Raw genomic sequence first — 19,750 nt, 5'->3', positions numbered from 1 at the left:
ATTCCTAGCAGTCACACGTACAGCACTGCGAGGCCGGAGTGTGGGCAGCGGGCGTCCGCGTAGTTGTTGAGGCGCGTGTGCACGTTTGTGCGCTTGTCCGTGTTTTTGTGTACCCGTGCGTGGTTGTGAAACTGCGCTCTCCGCTCGGAGGGGTAGGAGCCGGGGGGTGGGGGGGGGAGTAGGAATGTCGCCGGCTGGGCGCTCACGTGGGTACGTGGGCACGGAGAGGGCCGGCTGTGCATCCGGCGTGGGCGGCACGGAGCGACCTCGCCCCGCCCGCCGGGTCCCCAAGCCCGCCCTCCGCAGCCCGGCCTCGGTCACCTCAGTCCCGAGCTCGGCGCCGCCGCTCCGAGTCCCCGCCCCCGCCTCCCGCTCCACGCCCCCTCCCCCAAGGCTCCGCCTCTCTCCGACGCTCTGCCGCGGCGCCTCCACCGCCGGCCCCGAGGCCCGGGCGCCCGCCCCCCGCCCCCGGCCCCCGCCCCCGGCGCTGCCCACGCCCTCCGCCCGCCCGGCAGCCAGCGCAGCGCCGGGCCTCGCTCCCCGTGCGTCCTGCGGGGGCGTCGGCGCGGAGAGGCGGCGAGCGCAGCCGGGGAGGGGGGGGCAGAGGCACAGACAGAGGCGCGGAGGCTCGGAGAGAGGAGACGTGGAGGGAGGGACGGAGCCCGGCCAGCGGCGGACACGGCAGCGCGCGCCAGGCGCCGAGCGCTGGGCACCGAGAGGGGCAGCCCCTGTGGCCTCCGGCCGTCCATGCACAGAGCGCCCTCCCCCACAGCCGAGCAGCCGCCGGGCGGAGGGGACTGCGCCCGCCGGACCCCGCAGCCCAGACCCAAGTTAGTGGGCAGAAGGAAGCGGCGGGGAGTGGAGATGGGTGGAGCTGGACTCAGGCAAGGGGTCCGGAGGGCGGAGGTCGAGGAGAGAACGAGGGGAAGCGGGACGGGGGTGGGGGGTGGAGACTGATTGAAAAGGGGGTGCGTCTTCGAATTAGGGGGCCCTGGGAGCAGGTAGGGAGCGGTTGAAGCTGGATATGAAAGAGTAGTACCTAATTCTCCATCCCCCGTTTACTCTGCCGGCGTGATCTGGCATGTGAACCCCTTGCAAAGAATGTGGGGGCCCCCAAACGCCAGGGGAAGCCCTGGAGCTCTGGCTGGTAACAGGGCTGGGGGAGGGCTGCTGTGCTGGTTCAGTCTTCCGTTGGTACGAAGTACGCGAGCCCCAGGGTCCGGGAGAAGCCGGCGCCTCGGAGCCAAGGGAGAGCATCAGCAGGGCTTTGGAGAAGCAGGGCATGCCTTAGGCGTCCCTTCTCTTTTCTGTAGCTTTATTTACGGCACGCGGAGGGGAGTTTCGGGGTGCAGCCCCTCCCTCAAGAGGCCTTGAGCCGCTCCTCCGCTCCACTTGGAGGTGTGGGTGGAAAATGAGGGAGAGGAGGTAGGTGGGTTTCGCCCACTGCCGCTGCCACTGTGGGAGTGTGTGGGGGCGGAACAGGCCCCAGAGCAGAACAATTGAGGCACTCCTCCCTCCTTGAGCCTGAGCTGAAGGGATCGGCCTATCTACCCAGCAGGTGGGGAAGGTCACTGCTGGGAGAGGGGCCAACTAAGGGGCACTGGGCAGTCGGGAGGAGAGGGGAGGTCCTCGGGAACAGCTCAGAGGAGCTGAGCAGAGCAGGGGTACACCTGGCTTGCGGAGTGGGAAAGGGCCACACCCCTCCGTTGCAACCGCCTGGGTAGGACAGCACCAGGGAGTGAAACTGGCCAGCAGTGGTCCCAGGCGTCCACTGTGGGGAGGACAGGGGGTCTTACGTGCACCTCAGTGTAGAAAGTCACCTTGAGTAATGCTGAGACTGCTGGGTGTTGAGGGCGGAGGGTGAAGACCGTTCTGGGGGAGAAGGAGGCCCAGCCATCCCAGGGGTGGGTGTGCTGGCTGGCCGCAGTGCTCAAGGTCTTCTTGCCCCAGGCCAGAAAAGTAAAAGCTGAGAATGGTGGTGAAGAGCCTTTGACTTCAGCAGAGAAAATGGGCTGCCTTTTGGTACTTGCGGCCCATCTGGGATGGCACTGGTGTGTTTATGCGTCCGGGTAATGCCTAGTTCTCCTAGTCTGTGCTCAGGCTGGGGTACTGGGCAGAGAGCGCGTTCAGAGGAGGGGAAGAGAAGCCAGCAGGAAAGAGATGACAATGGCGAATGTGGGTTGGTACCCAGCAGGGGGACCCAGACTGACTGCCTTCCTTTCTCTGTCCTGCACTCCTCCTTTCCAGGCCCAGTGCCCGAGCCATGGCACTGCCTCGGACACTGGGGGAGCTGCAGCTCTACCGGGTCCTGCAGCGCGCCAATCTCCTTTCCTACTACGAGACCTTCATCCAGCAGGGAGGGGACGACGTGCAGCAACTGTGTGAGGCTGGTGAGGAGGAGTTCCTGGAGATCATGGCTCTCGTGGGCATGGCCACCAAGCCCCTCCACGTCCGACGCCTGCAGAAGGCACTGAGAGAATGGGCCACCAATCCAGGGCTCTTCAGCCAGCCAGTGCCTGCCGTGCCTGTCTCCAGTATCCCACTTTTCAAGATCTCCGAGACTGCAGGCACCCGGAAAGGAAGCATGAGCAATGGGCACAGCAGCCCAGGGGAAAAGGCAGGCAGTGCCCGCAGTTTTAGCCCCAAGAGCCCCCTTGAACTTGGAGAGAAGTTGTCACCACTGCCTGGGGGACCTGGGGCAGGAGACCCCCGGATCTGGCCAGGACGGAGCACTCCAGAGTCCGACGTTGGGGCGGGAGGAGAAGAGGAGGCAGGCTCACCCCCCTTCTCCCCACCTGCAGGGGGAGGAGTCCCTGAGGGAACTGGGGCTGGGGGGCTGGCAGCAGCTGGGGCTGGGGGTGGTCCGGATCGACTGGAACCAGAGATGGTACGCATGGTGGTGGAGAGTGTGGAGAGGATCTTCCGGAGCTTCCCCAGGGGGGATGCTGGGGAGGTGACATCCCTGCTGAAGCTGAACAAGAAGCTGGCTCGGAGCGTGGGGCACATCTTTGAGATGGACGATAACGACAGCCAGAAGGAGGAGGAGATCCGCAAATACAGCATCATTTATGGCCGCTTTGACTCCAAGCGGCGGGAGGGCAAGCAGCTCAGCCTGCATGAGGTGAGGACCCCATTCTCCTAGTATTGCACTTGGCTGCGAGGCCTTAACCTAGTCGCCTTGGAGAATGTTCACACTCCCCAGGTCTGTCTCATTGCCCCTCGGTCAGGACCCCACGCCCCAGTCGCCCCCACACAGCCCAACCCCAGCCTCTGCAGTGCTCCCCTCCTTGGCTGAGGGGGAAGCAGAGGTACAGGCCAGAGCCCAGCGTCCCGCGCTGTGCCGCTCAGGACCGCTCAGGTGGTGGGGGCTCCAGGCGTTCCTAGGAAGCCGGGGATGCTAACCTCTGTCTTCCTCCTTCAGAAAGCTGCATAGTATCAAATCCTAAGTAAGCATCTGATGGATGGGCTTTGTTTGTCTGATGACGAAGGGTGTGAGGAGGTCTGGGCAAGGCAGTGGGAACTGAGGATTCTGACCGCTCCGGTGGCCTTCTCCACAGCTGACCATCAATGAAGCTGCTGCCCAGTTCTGCATGAGGGACAACACGCTCTTACTGCGGAGGGTGGAGCTCTTCTCCCTGTCACGCCAAGTGGCCCGAGAGAGCACCTACCTGTCCTCCTTGAAGGGCTCCAGGTGAGACTCCTTTTTCCAGGTCCTTCCTAGATTAGAATCCTGCCAAGGAGCTGGGTCATGGGCGTAATCTTCCGTTCAGGTGTATCTAGGCTTGCTTCCTACCCACGTGCATGTCCTGCTTTTCGCCAGGCCCACTTGTCTGGGTCTGGTCCCTCCTCCTATCCATCTCAGGTTCTGTCTGCTCACCCACAACAACAGTACCAGAGTTAGAGATTCCTGTTCAGCCAGCTTCTTTCTAGTCTTGAAATAATGCATAGCTCCTCCCCAGATTCTGTGCTCTGCCCGTCATGCGTCCCTCCCCAGCTTCACCTTCCTTACTGCTCTCATCTTCGCAGGCTTCACCCCGAGGAACTGGGAGGCCCTCCACTGAAGAAGTTAAAACAGGAGGTAGGTTTCTAGGGTGGATGCAGGGGATTAGTGCAGCCTCTCTCAACCCCCTCCCTTGCTAGGTCCTCATTTCCCCATTTGGGGCATCCACAGGTTGGAGAGCAAAGTCATTCTGAACTCCAGCAGCCTCCCCCAGGCCCTGAGTCCTATGCACCCCCATACCGCCCCAGCCTGGAGGAAGACAGCGCCAGCCTGTCTGGGGAGAGTCTTGATGGACACTTGCAGGGTGAGTGTGCATCAGAATACTTTTCTTCTCGCTGTGGGGGTGGAGTAGGTGGGAGGAAGGAGCCAGGAGGCAACTGCCTGGAACAGGGTTGGGAGGCCTGGCTGGATGGGGGCAAAGGGGCCTGGGCCTTACGGGTCTGCTTTGCGGTTGAGGGTGGGGGTTCCGTTGACTGTAGTCCCTGACCTGATCCATGCCCATGCCCACAGCTGTGGGGTCATGCCCAAGGCTGACGCCGCCCCCTGCTGACCTGCCTCTGGCATTGCCAGCCCATGGGCTGTGGAGCCGCCACATCCTGCAGCAGACACTGATGGACGAGGGGCTGCGGCTAGCCCGCCTCGTCTCCCACGACCGCGTGGGCCGCCTCAGCCCCTGTGTGCCTGCGAAGCCGCCTCTCGCAGGTGAGGCAGCAGCAGTGGCGTCCCCAAGCACCCCTGCCACCCAGGCCCCACCCAGCAATCCTGGTGTCCTGGGGCCGGGTGGGAGGAAGAGGGATGTAGTCACCGGAGAGGGCAGGCAGTAGGACGGTGGGGCTCCAGCCATCCAGGCCTTGGGTTGAGGAAAGGAGGGTCCTGCAGGTTTATTCCCACTGGGGAGGGTCTGATCCTAATGGAGATCTATGAGGGGGCGCTGGGGTGAACAAGGGGACAGAGAATGGGGGACCAGGGGAACGGGAACGAGGGTCACCAAGAAGGGCAACAGGGATAGAGCTGCCACCAAGGCAGAAGGGTAGGGTAGGCTAGGAGTCAGGGTGGGATTGCGTAGCTTGGAAGTAGAGGAGCCCAAAGGGGGATGCTTTGTGTGTGGATGGGGGAAGGGCATAGTCCGCCAGAGGGCCAGAGCGGCTGGGCTGAGAGTGATGCAGCAGACAAAGCCACCAACCCTGGCTTGGTATTTTTAAACTGTGCGTGGGTGGGAAGTGGGGGTGGGGACTGGAAGGGGGGGCTCTTCTTGGGGGAGGAGCTGGGAGGCTGGCTTCCTGTGTTCCCCCTGATTTGGCTTCTAAGAAACTGGAGGGGCATGGTAGGGTAGGTGGGGCCTGGGAGGGGGCCAGGGATGAGTGGGGGCGGCAGAGTCTGGGAAGGGGGGGAGGGGGAGAGGTCAGAGCCAAGCCACCCCCACAGCTCCTGACAGAACCAGAAATTCCAGCAGAACGGAGGCGGGAGAGACAGAGAAGGAGAGAGACATATACAGAGAGAGCGCTACACACAGCCAGAAGGGGGAGGGGGGGCATACACACTTGGGTATGGAAACCCCCCCCCCGACACACCTGTAAACATGTAGCGGGCAGGAGGCAGTAATTCAAATCCAGCTCATCTGTGCAGTCTCCTCTACCTCTGCCTCCTGTCTGGCCACCTCTCTGCATTGGCCACCCCACGGCCTCCTAACCTACGCCTTCTCCCCACAGAGTTCGAGGAAGGGCTACTGGACCGATGCCAGGCCCCGGGACCCCATCCTGCTCTGGTGGAAGGTCGCAGGAGCAGTGTCAAAGTGGAGGCTGAGGCCAGCCGGCAGTGAGGGGTGCATTGGTGTCCTCAGACCCAGGACTTGGACTTCTGGCTCACATAGACTCTGACATTCCCCATCCCTGGCATCTAGTCACAACCCTGGATCCTTCCGCTGCCCTTCTCCTGCCTCCCCACTTGCTCCATGGGCGTAGAACTATGGGGCTTCAAGCAATAACGAGCAGGGGCCTGGCAAGAGGACACAAGGAGGGTGCGTGGTGCCCCTTCACCCTTGCCTAGAGCAAGGGGGCAAGGACTCTGTCTCCAGGGTATTTGGGGTTCTCCCCTCCCTTACACAACACACTCCCATTCTCTGTAGCTTGAACCAGTGGTATGAGCAGTTGGATTCAGTTTGGACATGGGGGAAAAGGGGACTTCCCTGGTAAGGTCCAACAGCTAAAAATGGCAACGTTTCCCCCCAGAATTGGGGGCCTGGGAACACTGGACCTGCTCCTCCCCTCTGCTCCCCCATTTTTGTGCTTCTAGTTTGTTTCTTTAATTTAACAAGTGCTGCAGTTTGCCCACCTATCCCCATCTTTCCCCCCAAGTCCTCAGCAACTTTTTCCCTCCTGCCCTCTCTGGGGGTGGGGGGGGAGGGTGGATGTGGGGTCCCCTCGACCGGCCCCTCAGGAGGCCTGGGTCGGACTCAGGGTCTCCCTCGGCTGGGGGCTGGACCACAGCACCTGTCTGAGCAGTTAGAGCGTCTTTCTTTTCAGATCGTGTACAGTAGATTATTTATTTTGTTATTTTGGAATAAAATTTATTTTATGGCTTAGGATCGATGACCCCCAGGAGGGAGAAAGGGTGGCATGGGGCTGGGGGAGTGGAGGGAAGCCGGCAGTGGATGGGGAAAGAGAAAAGCAGCAGCAGGTCAGGCCCCCTAATTCACTCAGAGGACCACACACCTGGGCCTGGGTCCCAGACTCACCCCCGGCCTCTGGGCAGGATTGGCGGGGTTGAGCCACCAAAGCTAGAGCCACATACAGAGGTCACAGCCACACAGACCCACTGGGGCCACGGTCATACGAAAGCTGAGTACTTTGGGGTTAGCATGCATCAGAGAAGTTGGCACATTCGCTGGTGTCTTTGGTACGGTGTTTTCATACTTCCAAACTTCGGTTGTCATAGGCAAGATCAGATGGATACATGTTTTTTGGGGGCCATAACAACGAATGTGTGTGACGTCTGTATAGTCACACATCTCGGATAGGCACATTTTCGCACAGCTGCACACGAAACAGACCTTGTACTTCTGCAGTCTCTACACATAACCAAGAGCCACCATCCGACGGACAGGAATTTGGGGCTGTTTGAAATTTGTTTTTTAATCTGGGCATAACCCACATCAGTAACCCAGGTGTACAGATTCCCCACGTTGCACCCAGGGCCTCCTGAACTGCTGTTCCATCCCCCCAGGGCTGGGACCCGAGCCCAGCCCTCAGTCCCCAGCCTCTCGTACAAATGTGTGCGTGTGTCTGCGTGTTTCTACATGTGTGTCCTGGGCTCTGGCTCGAGGTGGGCGGTTAAGTCCTCCGTGCCCTAAGCTGTGCTCTTGCCGAGCCCCTTTCCTGCTCAGGCCCATCTTCCAGGGAGAGCTGTGTGTGTGTGTGTGTGCTGCATGTGCAGGCGTGTTGGGGCGTGTCTCACTTTGGAACCTGAATTTCCCTTCCAGCATTGGAAGGGGGAGGACAGGGGTGTGTGGTAGGAGGAAAGGAGTGGATAGGCTCCACCCGCTGTGCATTTTCCTGGCAGTCTTTTCCTCCTGACCAGGGAGTAGGTGGGGATAGGAGGACACTCTCCCCATCTGCTGCTTGGCAGGAGCATGGGCAGGTGTCCAGAGCAGGTCCGTGGGGGTAGAAGAGCGGTCTTTCTGGGCTCCCCTTCCAGCTGGATCACCAACTAGGGTTGGCCCTTAGGTCCAGGTGGGACAGTGAGATCCCAGACTGCCCATAGTGAGAGGGTTGCAAGAGAGGCTGGGTGCCCAAGGACCCTCCCCCTGATTCCCCTTGCCCCTCCAGGAGAAGCTTGGTGAGGTCCTGTTCAGTAGGAGGCAACAAGGGTGGGAACATGTCTTCACCAACCCTGCAAGGAGGAAGGGGAGAAGCAGTAGGGTAGGTATGGCACCCACTCCTCCAGCCCCCGCCCAGCCAACACCCCCCCCAGGCTGCCACTCACCAGGTGCCCTGAGGGAACCCTCCCACCGACTGGCTCATGCAGCTGTCTTCCGCCATGGTCACATCTGAGCAGAGCAGGGGCTCAGGAGTGGATACGGCATGCTCCTGAGATGGGCATGGGAGCAGGCCCCTGCCAAGACCAGAAAAGTCCATAAGATTGGGATGGGATAAGGCTGGGAATGAATGGGGAGCATGGGATCAGGAAGGGTGCTGTCACTCACTGAGGGTGAGGTTGGTCAAAGGGCAGGTTGATCTGGTTCAGGTTGGGGGGTATCTGCAGGTGAGATCTGGAAACAGGAAGGAGGGTACAGTCAGAGAAAGGAAGGCTAAACAAGGGCACAGTGTTGCAAAGTCAAGGTCATTGAATGAGGAAACAATTTCCAGCTCCTTTCCCTGACTGCAGTCTTGGGTAAGCCGTGGGCTCAGTCTTCTCATCTATAAAATGTGTATGTGTTGGGGATTGGGCTGGGGGAGTAGAGAAGGGCTGAACTAGCTAATCCCTTTATTTATTTGGGAGCGGGAGGAGCAGAGGGAGGGGGAGAGAAGCAGAATCCCTGCTAAGTGCTAAGCAGGAGGATGACAATACAACTGCGGGAGTTGGGGAGGGGGGTCTTGTGCCAAGTGTCGGATGCTTAACCCACTGAGCCACCCAGGCACCCCCGAATTCGCTAATTTCTAATGTTTCTCCAGACTCTGGTGGTTCTAAGCCTCCCCAGTCTCCACCCTACCTCAACTCCCGGGAGGGAAGATGTTGTGGCTTGTCTAAGAGTTAATAAGCACCTGCAGTTATTATATGAGTGTTACTTGGGGAAGAAAAATGTCTAGGCCACTTCAAGGCCAAAACAGATGAATAAATAAAAATCCAGACAACAGATAAATTTATGACAGTGGATTTCAAGGGCAGGCGAGGTAATATTAATTCTTAACATAGCTCCTGCTATGAGCTTTGCAGGTATTACTAACTCAATTAACCTTCACAATAATCCCCTGAGGAAATTATTATTAGCGTTATTATCAATATTCCCCATTCTACAGATGAGGCACCAGAATGAAGCAACTTGCCCAAAGTCAGTAAGTGGCAGAGCTGGAATTTGAACCTGGCTAAGTCTGGAACTTAACCACTAACCTCTCAGTGGAGTGGACAGAAGAGACAAAAGAGTGCTAGCCTTTTGCTGCCCCTTTCTTACGGTGGAGCCTCTCCTAACAAATGCAAATGCCCATCCCCCTTGCAGGTGGGTATCCTTGTCCCTTCCACTTACTCTGGGAAAGCTGTCAACGCATCTTCCCGGGAGAGGGCTTGGTACGGGGGGATGGAGTGAGAGTGCGGTGGGTACACCTGGGACCTGGGGAGAGAAAGCAGACCCCCCTGACGCCAGCCGTTCTCCTGGACACCCCCACCTCCTGCCTCAAGATAGGGAACCCCTCTCGTGGAAAGGGAAATTCCCTACTTCGGCCCCAGCTCTCCCAGCTGCTCGTGCTAAACACCTGTCTGCACAGACCACTCCCATTCCTGTCTCTCAAGCTCCTTACACCATGTCTGGGCTGAGCTGCATATTCATGGAGGAATCAGCGGCCATTCCAAGATCATAAGTGGGCACCATGGTAGGCATTTGGGGCTCCAGGGTAGGAAGTGGCTGGTCCCTGGAGGAGGGAAGGAGGTCCGTGTGACTGACCAAGGGCTGATGCCACCGCTTCTTCCAGCAAGTAGTACCAGGCCTGCCCACCGTCCACAGCGCCACACTCACCTTTCCACAGTCATCTTGATGGTAGCTGGGACGTAACCCCTGCCGTCCTTACCCATCTGTTCAGCTGTTGTGGGGAGGAAAGGAGAGCCATGGAGTGCCCCAGGATTGGGGAGGAAGGGATGTGCAAAAGGTGAGCATAGCTGATGGGCAAGTAGGAGAAATGGGGCTTCAAAAATGGAGAGAGAAGTCAGGGATGACATACAGTGTGTAGGGAGAGGGGCAACTGGGAGTATGGAAGAGATGGGCAAAGGAAGGGTTCAGAACTGCGAGCTCCAGCTCACGCTTGTAGTGGCTCCGGAAAGCTTCATCCTTGGGTTTCTTGGGGTAGAGGTTTTTGAGCTGAGCAAGGTCCCGGATTCGGTCTCCCAGTGAACGAATGGATAGGTCTTTGGCAGAGAATGGCTGGATGTTCTCTATCTGTGGGGAGCCTACAATAGGAATGAGACCATGAGTCCCCTCCGTCCAGACATTCTCCCCCCCGATCCAGCCCCACCACAGGACCCACTCTCAATCTACCAAGGCGAGGGGGAGAGGAGTGAGGGTGAGAGTGCTGGAGGAGGGAGACCCACCAGTCTCTGTTACTACAGAGCTCACAATGAGAAGGTAGACTGCAGAAGGGAGGAGAGAAGTTGGACCTAAGGAAGAACTTCCTGAAGATCAGGCTTGGCATCAAGGAAGGCCAAGATATTTCCTTCCCAGAAGAAACCCCAGAGGGCACAGACACAGAAACAGAGGACTGGCTGGGGTGACCTCACCATCCTGGCCCCGGATGACATGGGCAATGGTGATGCCCCCAATCTCTGAGTCGCTGAAGCGAAGGAGGAATGTTCCATCAGGCTCGTTGAGAAGAAGGCTAGTGACGTACTGTTTGCTGATGAAGCCAATGATCAGCCTGGCCAGGATGAAGGAGAGGATGGGGGTAGGGGCATTGGCTGTGGAGAAGGAGCTAGAGGTACAACTGCTCAGGCCACTGGGGCAGGGACTCACCGATCTGACCAGTAGCTCCGGAGACAGCGCTTGGTGAGGTCCAGGACACCATCAAACCACTGCCAAAAGGTGAAGCCACGACCCAGCAGGATCTCCTGGGGAATAAGGGGGAGCTAGTGTGAACACAGGAGGGTCAGAGCTAGGGCCTGTAGGACAGGCACTGGGCTGTGAGGGCCCACACAACAGAATCACAGGGCTGAAGGACCAAACTGGATCTGAGATCTCATCAGTGACAATGGCAGTCATTTACCAGGTGCCAGGCGGTATTCCAAGCCCTTTCCATGAATTAACTTATCTGATCTTTACAAGCTTATAAGCATCCCATCTTACAGATGAAGAAATGAAAGCCCAGAAAGGTCAAGTAACTTGCCCAGGTCTACACAGCTGGTGAGAGGCAGAGCTGGGATGCAGCCCAGGAAGTCCAGGCCAGAGTCCCTCATAACAACTGTGCTCCACCCATCCTTGATTAGACCTGGTGGAAGTGGAGTCCAGAGAAGGTAGCTTGCCAGGTGTGAGTGTCCTGCTCCCTTTGCTAATACATCCTTTGGTCATGCAGACTTTCCTTTCTTTTTTGCTAAGAGAGCAGTACGTGACTACTTTTACCCAGCTGGTCATCAACCGTGTCACCCAGATCTTCTCCCCTGTTCTTGTAACAGATCCAGTTCTGAGCCACCTCACTTTGGGGGCAGTAAAATATGGTAGCTAAGAGCAAGAAATAATGGAGTTCTATCCCAGCCTCACCTGCTGTGAGGCGTTGGACAAACTACTTAACCCCTCTGAGCATCACGTTCCTTGCCTGTAAAATGGGGATAATAATAGTAGCTTCCTCAAAGGGATGTTGGGAGGGGTAAATAGATAACATACATAAAGTGGTAAACATATAGTAAGGTGTCAGCGCATGGTAGCTGGTGTTACTGTGTGTGTCCCTGTGGGATTTCATCTTGGTTTTTGCAATGGGAACTATTTCCCCAATGGGTCAAAGTCATTTTGAATCAGACGTGTGTTTACACACAGTCTGGATGAGTCATGCAAGTTGCTGGTAAAGAGGGAGGACAGAGGGCCTCCAGTCCAAAACCTGGGGGATGCCAGAGAATGCACCCTCTGGACTTACCCACTCGGCTGAAGGGTTTTCCTGCCTGGGCTGTGACAGAGGCCTCCCTGATTGCCATGATGGGGCATTGTGAAGACCCCAGCAGTGAGTCTCTGCACAGAGGTTGGGAGGGCCCTGAGTGCCTCAAGGATGAAGAGTTTAGGGGCGGGAGGTCCAAAAAGCAGGGAATGACCTTGTTGAACTGTGACCAGGACACAGAACGGTGCTGGAAGGCCTCAATGCTGAGGCTGTTGTCATTGAAGATCTTCTGGGCTAGGAAGAGGAAGTGCTCTGGGAGTAGCCCCCGATTGGTCCCCACTTCAGCCATGAACTTGAGGTTGAGAGTTTCACACATCTTCTCCCAGGGCACCCGCTCAGCTACCACAAAGGGCACGCGGTCCTGGGGTGAAGCGGGAAGGACAGGGCACTTCAGGCTATCATCCTCATTCTTCCTCAGGAGGGGCCTTCATCCTTCCCCCCCCCTCCCCAAAGCTCCCCATCCCAGGCATTATCCCCCTGAGCTCACTCACAAAGATGGTGCTTTTCCAAAAATAGTTTAGGGTGCTACAACATGGTAGCTTTTAAGACTGGCATGAAAAGAGGTCAGCATGAGGTTAGAGAGTATGATGAAAGAAGGAATTATGGCCGCTCCCATTTGAACGTGTCTGCCCCCGGCTTCTCCCCATGTTACAGCCCACCTTGCCCCTGTTCCTCCCCTCCTTCCCTCCACTGCCACTCCAGGTCTTTCCTCACCATCTCAGAGAAGGCATTATCCCACAAGATGGTGGCCTTGGCATTGTTGTCCTGGTTGCCGTGGACAATGACCACCAGCGGCAGAGACAGGGCCTGGCGAGGGTGAGAAGAAGGGAATCTTCTTACTGGAGCAAGGGGCTTCCTCAAGGGGCTGGCTCTGAGAATGCAGGGAAGCTACTGGGTTCACACAACATAGATAAAAGCTCCCGGGGTATTACTGAATGCTTCCTGAAGCTCGATGAAGGCCTAACCGTAGAGAAGTGGTTATGAGTCCGTGCTTTAGGGCCAGACCTCTGGGTTCCAAATGCCAGTGCCAACGCCTCATAGCTGTGTGGCCTGGGCAAATTCCTCAACCTCTCTGTGTCTCAATGGACTCACCTGTAAAATGGGGCTAATAATAGTACTTACCTCATAATGTTATTGTGAAATTTCTGTGTGTGTGTGTGTGTGTGTGTTACTGAAAACAGTACCCTGGTCTACATGAAATGTATAATAAGTGCCAGTGGCCGCCACACCACCACTCCCCGGCATGTGCCCTCTTGTCCCTCTCACTCTCGCCCTGACCCCAGTGCCCATGAATCCCAGACGCACGGGCTATGGAGCTCTCATGAGGAGCGAGGATCCGGGGCCCCAGCGTGTGGCGTGGAGGGGAGCCAGGGTCCTAGCGTGGGCAGCCCGAGACTCAGTTCACCTGGAGCTGGATGGGGAGTTTGTTGGGGCCAAGCGTGAAGCTGGTGGAGAAGAGGACCGCACACTTCTCCTCGGTGACAGACTCGGTGCCCTTCCGCTCACAGCGCTTGATTTTCTTCAGAAGCTGCAGGGGGTGGGGAGGGAGAGCAGGGGTGAGGATAGAGATGGGTCTCTTGGCTTCCTGACACCCTCTCCAAGGACAGTCCCTCAGTCTGAGGACCCCCTGCCCCACTCTTCACCGCGGCTCCCTGAAGCCCTCACCAGGTTCTTGAACAGGGCAGAACAGCAGTTGCCGGGAATGCTGTTCTCCAGGGCCACAGTGTTGTTGATGATTTCACCAGTGCTTTCTCTGCCAGGGGAGGTCGGAGACTGAGTGGGTGCATCCCAGCAGGGCCAGGGGTGGGGAGGAGCTTGAGTCCAGGGGTGAATGGCATGGACGACCGGCCCTAAATCTCCATTTCCCTGTTTGGATTCTCAAGAAGGGTCCCTATCTTGGCCAAGTCATGATTCCCCATCCCATTCCAGCCCCGACGGGTCCCTTCCCTTCCTCTGCCGTGACCATTCAGGGTCCGAACACTCTGAGGCCGCCCCTCGCCATCACCCTGCTCTTTGGGGTGCCAGACGCCCAGGCTCCCCTGGCCTCCACCAACCAACAGGCTTTCGCCAGCCCCAGCTTACGCTCCAGCCCCGGGCCCCTGGGGCATGCTCAGCTCCCTTGCTTGCTTCTCAGTCACCATGTCAGCCCTGACCAGCGGAGGCTTGGCTGGGGCCCCCAGGAACCGTAGGCCCAGTAAGAATCGAACCCCAGCCTGGAACTTGGTCTGAGTCTTCAGAACCTGAGGGGGCTGCTTCTCCACCAGGAAAGAACTGGGAGGAGTGAAGACACAGGGGAGTTAGCGGCGGGTCCCTCCTGGTACCCATCCCACAGCCCTAACCATCTTCCCTCGTCGGGGTCTGCTCTAGGCCAGGCTGAGGCCTTATGGGGCATACCTGGTGACAAGGGTTCGCAGGACGTCATCCAGCTGGCTCATCAGCACCGCCCGGGCCTTGGGCTCAAGCTCCCCACCAGCTGCCCCCAACTCCTGCTGCAGCTGGGAATAAATGTCCACCAGGCTCTCACACCTGGGGCCAGGACAGTGGTCAGGGGACACAAAATTCAGGCTGCCTGTTCCTGCTCAAACCCCCTACCCCTAAACCCAGAAAGAAAGCAGGGTAGTGGTGTGGAGGGGCGGGATGCACAGTGGGTGTGGCTGCAAGGCACCTGGGCTGAAGGGGCAGCCTTAACTCTGGGTGTGAGGTTCCTTCTCTGTGCCTGGACCCCTGTGGAAACCCAGCTGCCTCTTCCCCAGGACTCTGGTACCCAGGTCAGTTGCCAGCACGTATGGTACTTTGGTGCAAATTGGAAGGTGCCTCCGCCCAACAGACCAAATAGGAAAAGGCTTCCCCCATTCCTCTGGGCAAGGGGCTTGAAAAGAAAAGCATGGGCCAGCTGAGTTCCTGCTCGAAGCCCCCTCGGCTGGGCGTACTTTTACAGGACGCGACCTGACAACAGTGTGCACAGTCCTGCCGGAATCAGCTTCTCTGAGCCTTGGCCCACACCAAGGCCTACTTGCCTGGTTTTTCTCTCACACCTGTGGGTCCTCCAGCAGGGACAGCAGGCACCTAACCCCAGCCCGCCCTCTTATTCCATCAGTCTTGCCCCAACCTCTCCTGTAGGGGTGCCAAGCTCTCCTCAAAGGGCGCGCCATTCCCTGCCAACTGCTGCTGGCGTTTCCAAATCTGGATCCTCTTCAGCACCAGGGCCTGGGCAGCCTCCAGCTCCCCAACAGTCTCCTGCAGCAATGTGGCCAGGGCCTGCGGGCAGAGGAGGCCTGAGCCAGGGCCAGCCTGTCTCCTCCCCCAGCCCTGAGGGCACGCCTCTCTTTCTCACATCTAAGGCCTTCCCCTACCCCACCACAATGTGTGTTCCTCTGAGGCCTGATCTCCATCCCGCCACAGAACTGAGATCCCTCCAGGACTGTACTTTGAGTTCAAACTTCACCTCCCAATCCATCACTTACCTCACTTGGCCCAGTTCCATTGGCAGGAGCATCTATCAAATTGTGCAGAGACACTGAGGGTGAGGGCAGAAATGAGGGGTACAGATAAACTTGAGGTTCGGTCAAGGGTGAGGTCCAAGAGGGCATCCCTCCCACCCACTCCCCAGAACCCTCTTAGAGTGCCAGACCCAAGCTCCCACCTTGGCCAGCCTCAGACCCCGGCTGCAGGGCCTCTCGGAGAAGGCGAACTTCTCCCACCCGATGCTGCAGCCTTTGCAGGGCTGTGTTAAACTTCAGTTCCTCCTGCTTCCAGTGGAAGGGCATTGGCAGGTGCCGGAACTGCACGGGAGGGACAGACGGCAAGAGGTGAGATACTCCGTCCATCCTTCTACACTAGGCCTGCATTCCCTAAAGGGGTGCCTGCTGCCATGCTCTGCCAAAAGGAAACAAGCTACTTCCCTTGTCCGGCTCCCTTTCCGCTTTGAAGGTTCTCCCTGACCTTTTGGAATTTCCCAGGGATAAGACCTCTCTCTTGGCAGAATCAGCTTCTTACCCTTTGCTCTCTCCTCCCCAGGCCTCACTACCCTCAGTCCCTCATTTTGAAGCTTCCCTGAGCTTGGCTTGGGGGGCACTCTGACCCCAGGAACCACCTTTGGTCATCCTGGGCCTAAAACCTTGAGCCTCTCCTGAAGTTCAAATTCCTTCTAGTTTTTCATGGCTGAGGCTAAAGTCCAGTGAGTTGAGATGGGATGGGAGGTGGAGTATTAACAATACCTGTTCCAAAACAGCTTTTTTCTCCCCTTGAAGTATTTGTCTAAAAGTGGCCACCAGCTTCAGGGGGTCCCTTTGATATATGCTCTAGAGAAATGAAGAGTGGCGGACTGGGTTAGCCTCGCTCTCACCCATGTTGTCCTCCCCCTCCAATCCACGCCACCCCCCTCCATTCATAAGCACACCGAAAGGTTGAAGGCAGCACAAGTGTAGACTCCAGAAGTTTTCATGCATTTGCATGCTTTTAAAACCTAATTTGCATGCTAGCTAACAGTTAACTACAGGAACACCAATTTGCTCCAGCATCCAAACAATTTCCTCCGGTGTTCAATGCTCATCCCAGCTCCACTCCAGCCCCACTCCAGCCTAGTCCCTCCCCTCCTTGTCCCCACCTCCAGGGTGTTGATGTGTTGCAAGATGGGGCTCGCCTCCCCCTGCTTTCCCGCCGAAGCCTGAAGGCGCTGGACAGTGGCGGAAAGGAGCACACTAGCCATGTTGCAGCAGAAGGTGTCTGAGCCGACCAGGAACTCCCTGTGGGAAGAGCAGGATGAAGTGGCCTCGGGTCAGGGTTTCTTCAGCTCTACTGACCTTCCACCCCTCAGCAAACAGCTCAGCAGCACCTTCCCAGTCCTAGTCTCCATCCAGGCCCTGTACAGCCTCATCCATGTGCCCTTTGTTCCCCAATTTTCTAGCTGCTGTGGGACGGTCCCTTGTCCCAGTCCTGACCTCCTTCCTCTTTGGCTGGGGCTCCTCAGGCGGTGGGGGACTCCATGTGTCAACGTGCATAATCTGGTTGGTGTGGCACAGACTCCCCGCTAAGTCCAGGCCACCACACAGGGAATAACACATCCCGAATCCCAAAACGGGACAGAGAAAATCTAACGAGAGGGAAGGTGGGTGGGGGAGGACCCGGAGGAGACCAGTGTGGGGTAGCTAGGACTCACCAGGGCTGGTTCTCTAGCCAGTCACTCAGGAGATGCCGCAGGTGTTGGGGAAAGTCGACATAGAGCGGCTGCAGTTTTTCCAGAGGCATCTTGGAGACCAGACCCCACAGAGACATGATCTGGGGTGTGGAGGGTGCCTTCTGGAAAGGAACAAGGCCACTCTGAGAGGCACCCAAGAAAGTTGGCTTATGTTCTGGGGGCAGCCTGCAACCTCCTCTAGACCCCAGATCCCAGAGACCATCCCCACCACCACTCACAGCCAGACCACCTCAAACCGAGGACATCTTTGGTCAGTGCCTGAAACAAGATAATCCCTTCAGTTGTAGTCAAAGGGGTGATGGCGTAGAAGCGCTGAGATGCAGCCAGAGGGCTGGGAGGACAGGGGAGGTGGGCAGAGTACAGAAAGCTCTCTGAGAGAAGGCAGAGGACTCAGATTGCAGCTCTGAGCTGGCTCTGGTTCTGTGGGCAAGGTACCTCCCCACTGTGAGCCTTGATCTTCTCGTCTCATAAAATATGAGGCTTGGATACGTGCAGAACTTTCCAAAAATTTCTAAAGTAGAGGGCAATTTTAGTTTTTAATCTGTGGAATCCCAAGTATATAAAAGGCATAAAATTGGAGTTTCTTTATTGAAAGGAAGTGTGGTAGGCCTGGAATCCTACTGCTTCTACTTCCCTCTCCCTATCTCCTGACCCCAAAGGTGTCACTAGAGACACCCCTCAAAATCCCAGGGCTCCATGAGATAATTTGAAAAGGACCAGGCTGGATGATGAAGAAGAGAATAGGAGAGCAGTAACAGTTACCATTTATTGAGCACTTACTACGTATGAGGCATTACACGAAAGCTCATTATCTCATTAGAGCTTTGCAATGATTTTTAAAATATGAAACTATGCCCTTTCATAGATGAAGAAACTAAAGGAGGTTCTCTGACCTGCCAAGGCCACTAAGCCAGTGAGTCTGGAAAATAGGATTTGATTCCAAGGGGTAAGCGACACCATGCTGTGAGGGCCCCTTCCACATCCAGATCCCATCATCCTAAGAGGAGGGGCTGCGAGAATAGAGTTGAAGAAGCAAGGTAGAGATGGAGGAAAGGGAAAAGCAGAGAGAACTTGGGAAGAAGGTGGGAAAGATTGGAGAAAAATCCCTACTTTTTTCTTGGGAAGAGGAAGCTAGAGGCTGGGCTAGAGGCCAAGGGCAGAGGAGAAAACAGGGACAGAGGAAAGGAGATGGGAGAGAAGTAGGGGAGAGGGCTGCATCCCTATTTCTGGGTGGGCTGCAGGGTGGAGAGGGTCAACCAGTGTTTTCCCCGGGGTCTCTCAGCCGCCCCCGTTTCCCGTAATGCCCCTCTCCTAGAGATTGAGAGAGGATGGCGATGGAAACTCCCTGAGTCTCCCCCAACCCAGTAACCCAAGCCCTCCTGTTAGGCTTTTAGCCACTCCCCTCTCCCAAGACTCCCAAAGGGATAGAGAACAGAGGGGCCCCTTCTTTGGAGACTCTTGCTCCCAAACCCTCTTGCTCCCCCAACCCACCAGCTTCTATCCCCTCTAGCTCTTTTCTCAGAAAGGCAGAATCTTCCCTCCTGCTCAGGGTCTTCAATAGGCCTTTCTCTACCACCTCTCTCACCCTGGAGTGGGGCACCTATTGGTCTGTGTTTCAAATTCAAGGGAGGACTCCATTCCTCTCTTCTCTCTTCCTCTCCTGTTTCCCATGGTGCTCAGACCTTTGACCCTCTATCCCTACCCAAGCCGAGACAGGTAATCCTTAAGCAGAAGGCAGCCCCCCCTCCTTCCCTCTATAAACCCTTGTTGAGTGACCAGCCTCCCAGCAAGGCCCTGCCTTCAAATCTCCTCCCCTACTCCATCCCCAGACCTCAGGAGGCCACCCTACAACGAAGCTGGGTCGACGGGCCTGCCCCCGACAGCGGCACCTTAAGCTTTAAGCGCCCCCCCCCCGTCACGCCCCAGAAGACCGGCAGGGAGGAGGGGCCACGGCGCGAGGGGGCGGGGCCAGCGTTCCCCAACACTTCCCAACTGGGAAGGCAAGCTCGGACGTCCACCGTCCTCCTCAGCCTGCTTCGTGGCCTAAACCCAATCACCTCTGTCCCTCCATTAGCGAGCCCTCTGACCGCGGGACCACAGGATCAAAAGTCAAAAGAGCTCCTCTGAGTTGCCCAATATGTGTATGTGGCGGTGGGGGCGGGGAGGTGGAACCCGTTCAGCACGAGGAGGGTTAACTCTGCGCAGCCACCGGGAAATCTAAGCGTCTACAGCAGCCAAGCGTGGAGCACTTTTGAGGGGGAAATTCCCCCTTCTCTCAGGCACCATGAGGTCTACATCTGAGGCTCGCTCACCCCCCCAGCCACACCCTTGAACAACAGCCTTTATGGGGGGACAGGATAGGGGCTTGTCAAGGACCTACCTCCCTCTGGCATCAACCGTCTAGGGAGGGGCAGCCACCTCCCCTCCCCCCAGGGCAGAGGGGCACCTCCTTGCCCTCCTTTCCGTGCCTTTGCTTGCCCCTGGAGGGGCGGGGGCGGGGGTGTGGAAAAAGTGACCCACGCGGGGAGGTGGGAGTGCGGGGCCTTACCCGTACCGGAGTCCTCTGAGAACTCAAAAGTGCCCAAACCCGGGACCCCCAGCTCCCGACACCAACTGAAACAATTTCCCAGGGGACCATACACCCGCCCAGGGGAAGGTCTCGAGAGGACCCCCCCCCCCCCCCCCCCCCCCCCCCCCCCCCCCCCCCCCCCC

At 57.5% G+C, this 19,750-nt stretch overlaps 2 protein-coding genes across 4 annotated transcripts in view; one reads left to right on the top strand and one right to left on the bottom strand.

The window, feature by feature from the left end:
• Nucleotides 1-595: 595 nt before the first annotated feature.
• Nucleotides 596-6,582, top strand: NAB2 (NGFI-A binding protein 2). Of its 2 annotated transcripts, XM_021687197.2 has the most exons (7): nt 596-830; nt 2,248-3,121; nt 3,558-3,691; nt 4,027-4,078; nt 4,172-4,304; nt 4,511-4,702; nt 5,710-6,582. In XM_021687197.2, the coding sequence occupies exons 1-7, from the start codon at nt 748-750 to the stop codon at nt 5,817-5,819; spliced, it is 1,578 nt and encodes a 525-aa protein (XP_021542872.1). In that variant the 5' UTR covers nt 596-747; the 3' UTR covers nt 5,820-6,582. The 2 variants fall into 2 exon arrangements, with proteins under 2 accessions (XP_021542872.1, XP_021542873.1); XM_021687198.2 differs by lacking the exon at nt 4,511-4,702.
• Nucleotides 6,583-7,148: 566 nt separating this feature from the next.
• Nucleotides 7,149-19,750, bottom strand: part of STAT6 (signal transducer and activator of transcription 6) — a 12,967-nt gene continuing 365 nt past the window's right edge. For both annotated transcript variants that reach the window (XM_021687195.2, XM_021687196.2), the window contains exons 2-22: nt 17,000-17,139; nt 16,448-16,586; nt 16,059-16,142; nt 15,485-15,623; nt 15,306-15,358; nt 14,951-15,099; nt 14,236-14,367; nt 13,924-14,112; nt 13,507-13,594; nt 13,247-13,369; nt 12,556-12,648; nt 11,996-12,202; nt 10,713-10,807; nt 10,481-10,617; nt 10,007-10,153; nt 9,726-9,789; nt 9,511-9,621; nt 9,240-9,323; nt 8,202-8,267; nt 7,982-8,110; nt 7,149-7,888 (exon numbers count right to left, since the gene is read on the bottom strand). In XM_021687195.2, coding sequence (XP_021542870.1) covers nt 7,699-7,888; nt 7,982-8,110; nt 8,202-8,267; nt 9,240-9,323; nt 9,511-9,621; nt 9,726-9,789; nt 10,007-10,153; nt 10,481-10,617; nt 10,713-10,807; nt 11,996-12,202; nt 12,556-12,648; nt 13,247-13,369; nt 13,507-13,594; nt 13,924-14,112; nt 14,236-14,367; nt 14,951-15,099; nt 15,306-15,358; nt 15,485-15,623; nt 16,059-16,142; nt 16,448-16,586; nt 17,000-17,115 — 2,535 coding nt within the window. In that variant the 5' untranslated portion in view covers nt 17,116-17,139 and the 3' untranslated portion in view covers nt 7,149-7,698. The remainder of the gene's footprint in view (nt 7,889-7,981; nt 8,111-8,201; nt 8,268-9,239; nt 9,324-9,510; nt 9,622-9,725; nt 9,790-10,006; nt 10,154-10,480; nt 10,618-10,712; nt 10,808-11,995; nt 12,203-12,555; nt 12,649-13,246; nt 13,370-13,506; nt 13,595-13,923; nt 14,113-14,235; nt 14,368-14,950; nt 15,100-15,305; nt 15,359-15,484; nt 15,624-16,058; nt 16,143-16,447; nt 16,587-16,999; nt 17,140-19,750) is intronic.

This window comes from Neomonachus schauinslandi, chromosome 5 (genome assembly GCF_002201575.2).
Source record: "Neomonachus schauinslandi chromosome 5, ASM220157v2, whole genome shotgun sequence".
Taxonomy (NCBI): Eukaryota; Metazoa; Chordata; class Mammalia; order Carnivora; family Phocidae; genus Neomonachus; species Neomonachus schauinslandi.
Note: the sequence above shows the minus strand (reverse complement) of the source record. Positions and strands in the feature narration are given on the sequence as shown.

Coding starts and splice junctions, on each gene's coding strand:
- NAB2 (XM_021687197.2), top strand. CDS start 748: ATGCACAGAGCGCCCTCCCCCACAGCCGAGCAGCCGCCGGGCGGAGGG. Junction 831..2,247: donor ACCCCGCAGCCCAGACCCAA/GTTAGTGGGCAG, acceptor CCTCCTTTCCAG/GCCCAGTGCCCGAGCCATGG. Junction 4,305..4,510: donor TCTTGATGGACACTTGCAGG/GTGAGTGTGCAT, acceptor CCATGCCCACAG/CTGTGGGGTCATGCCCAAGG.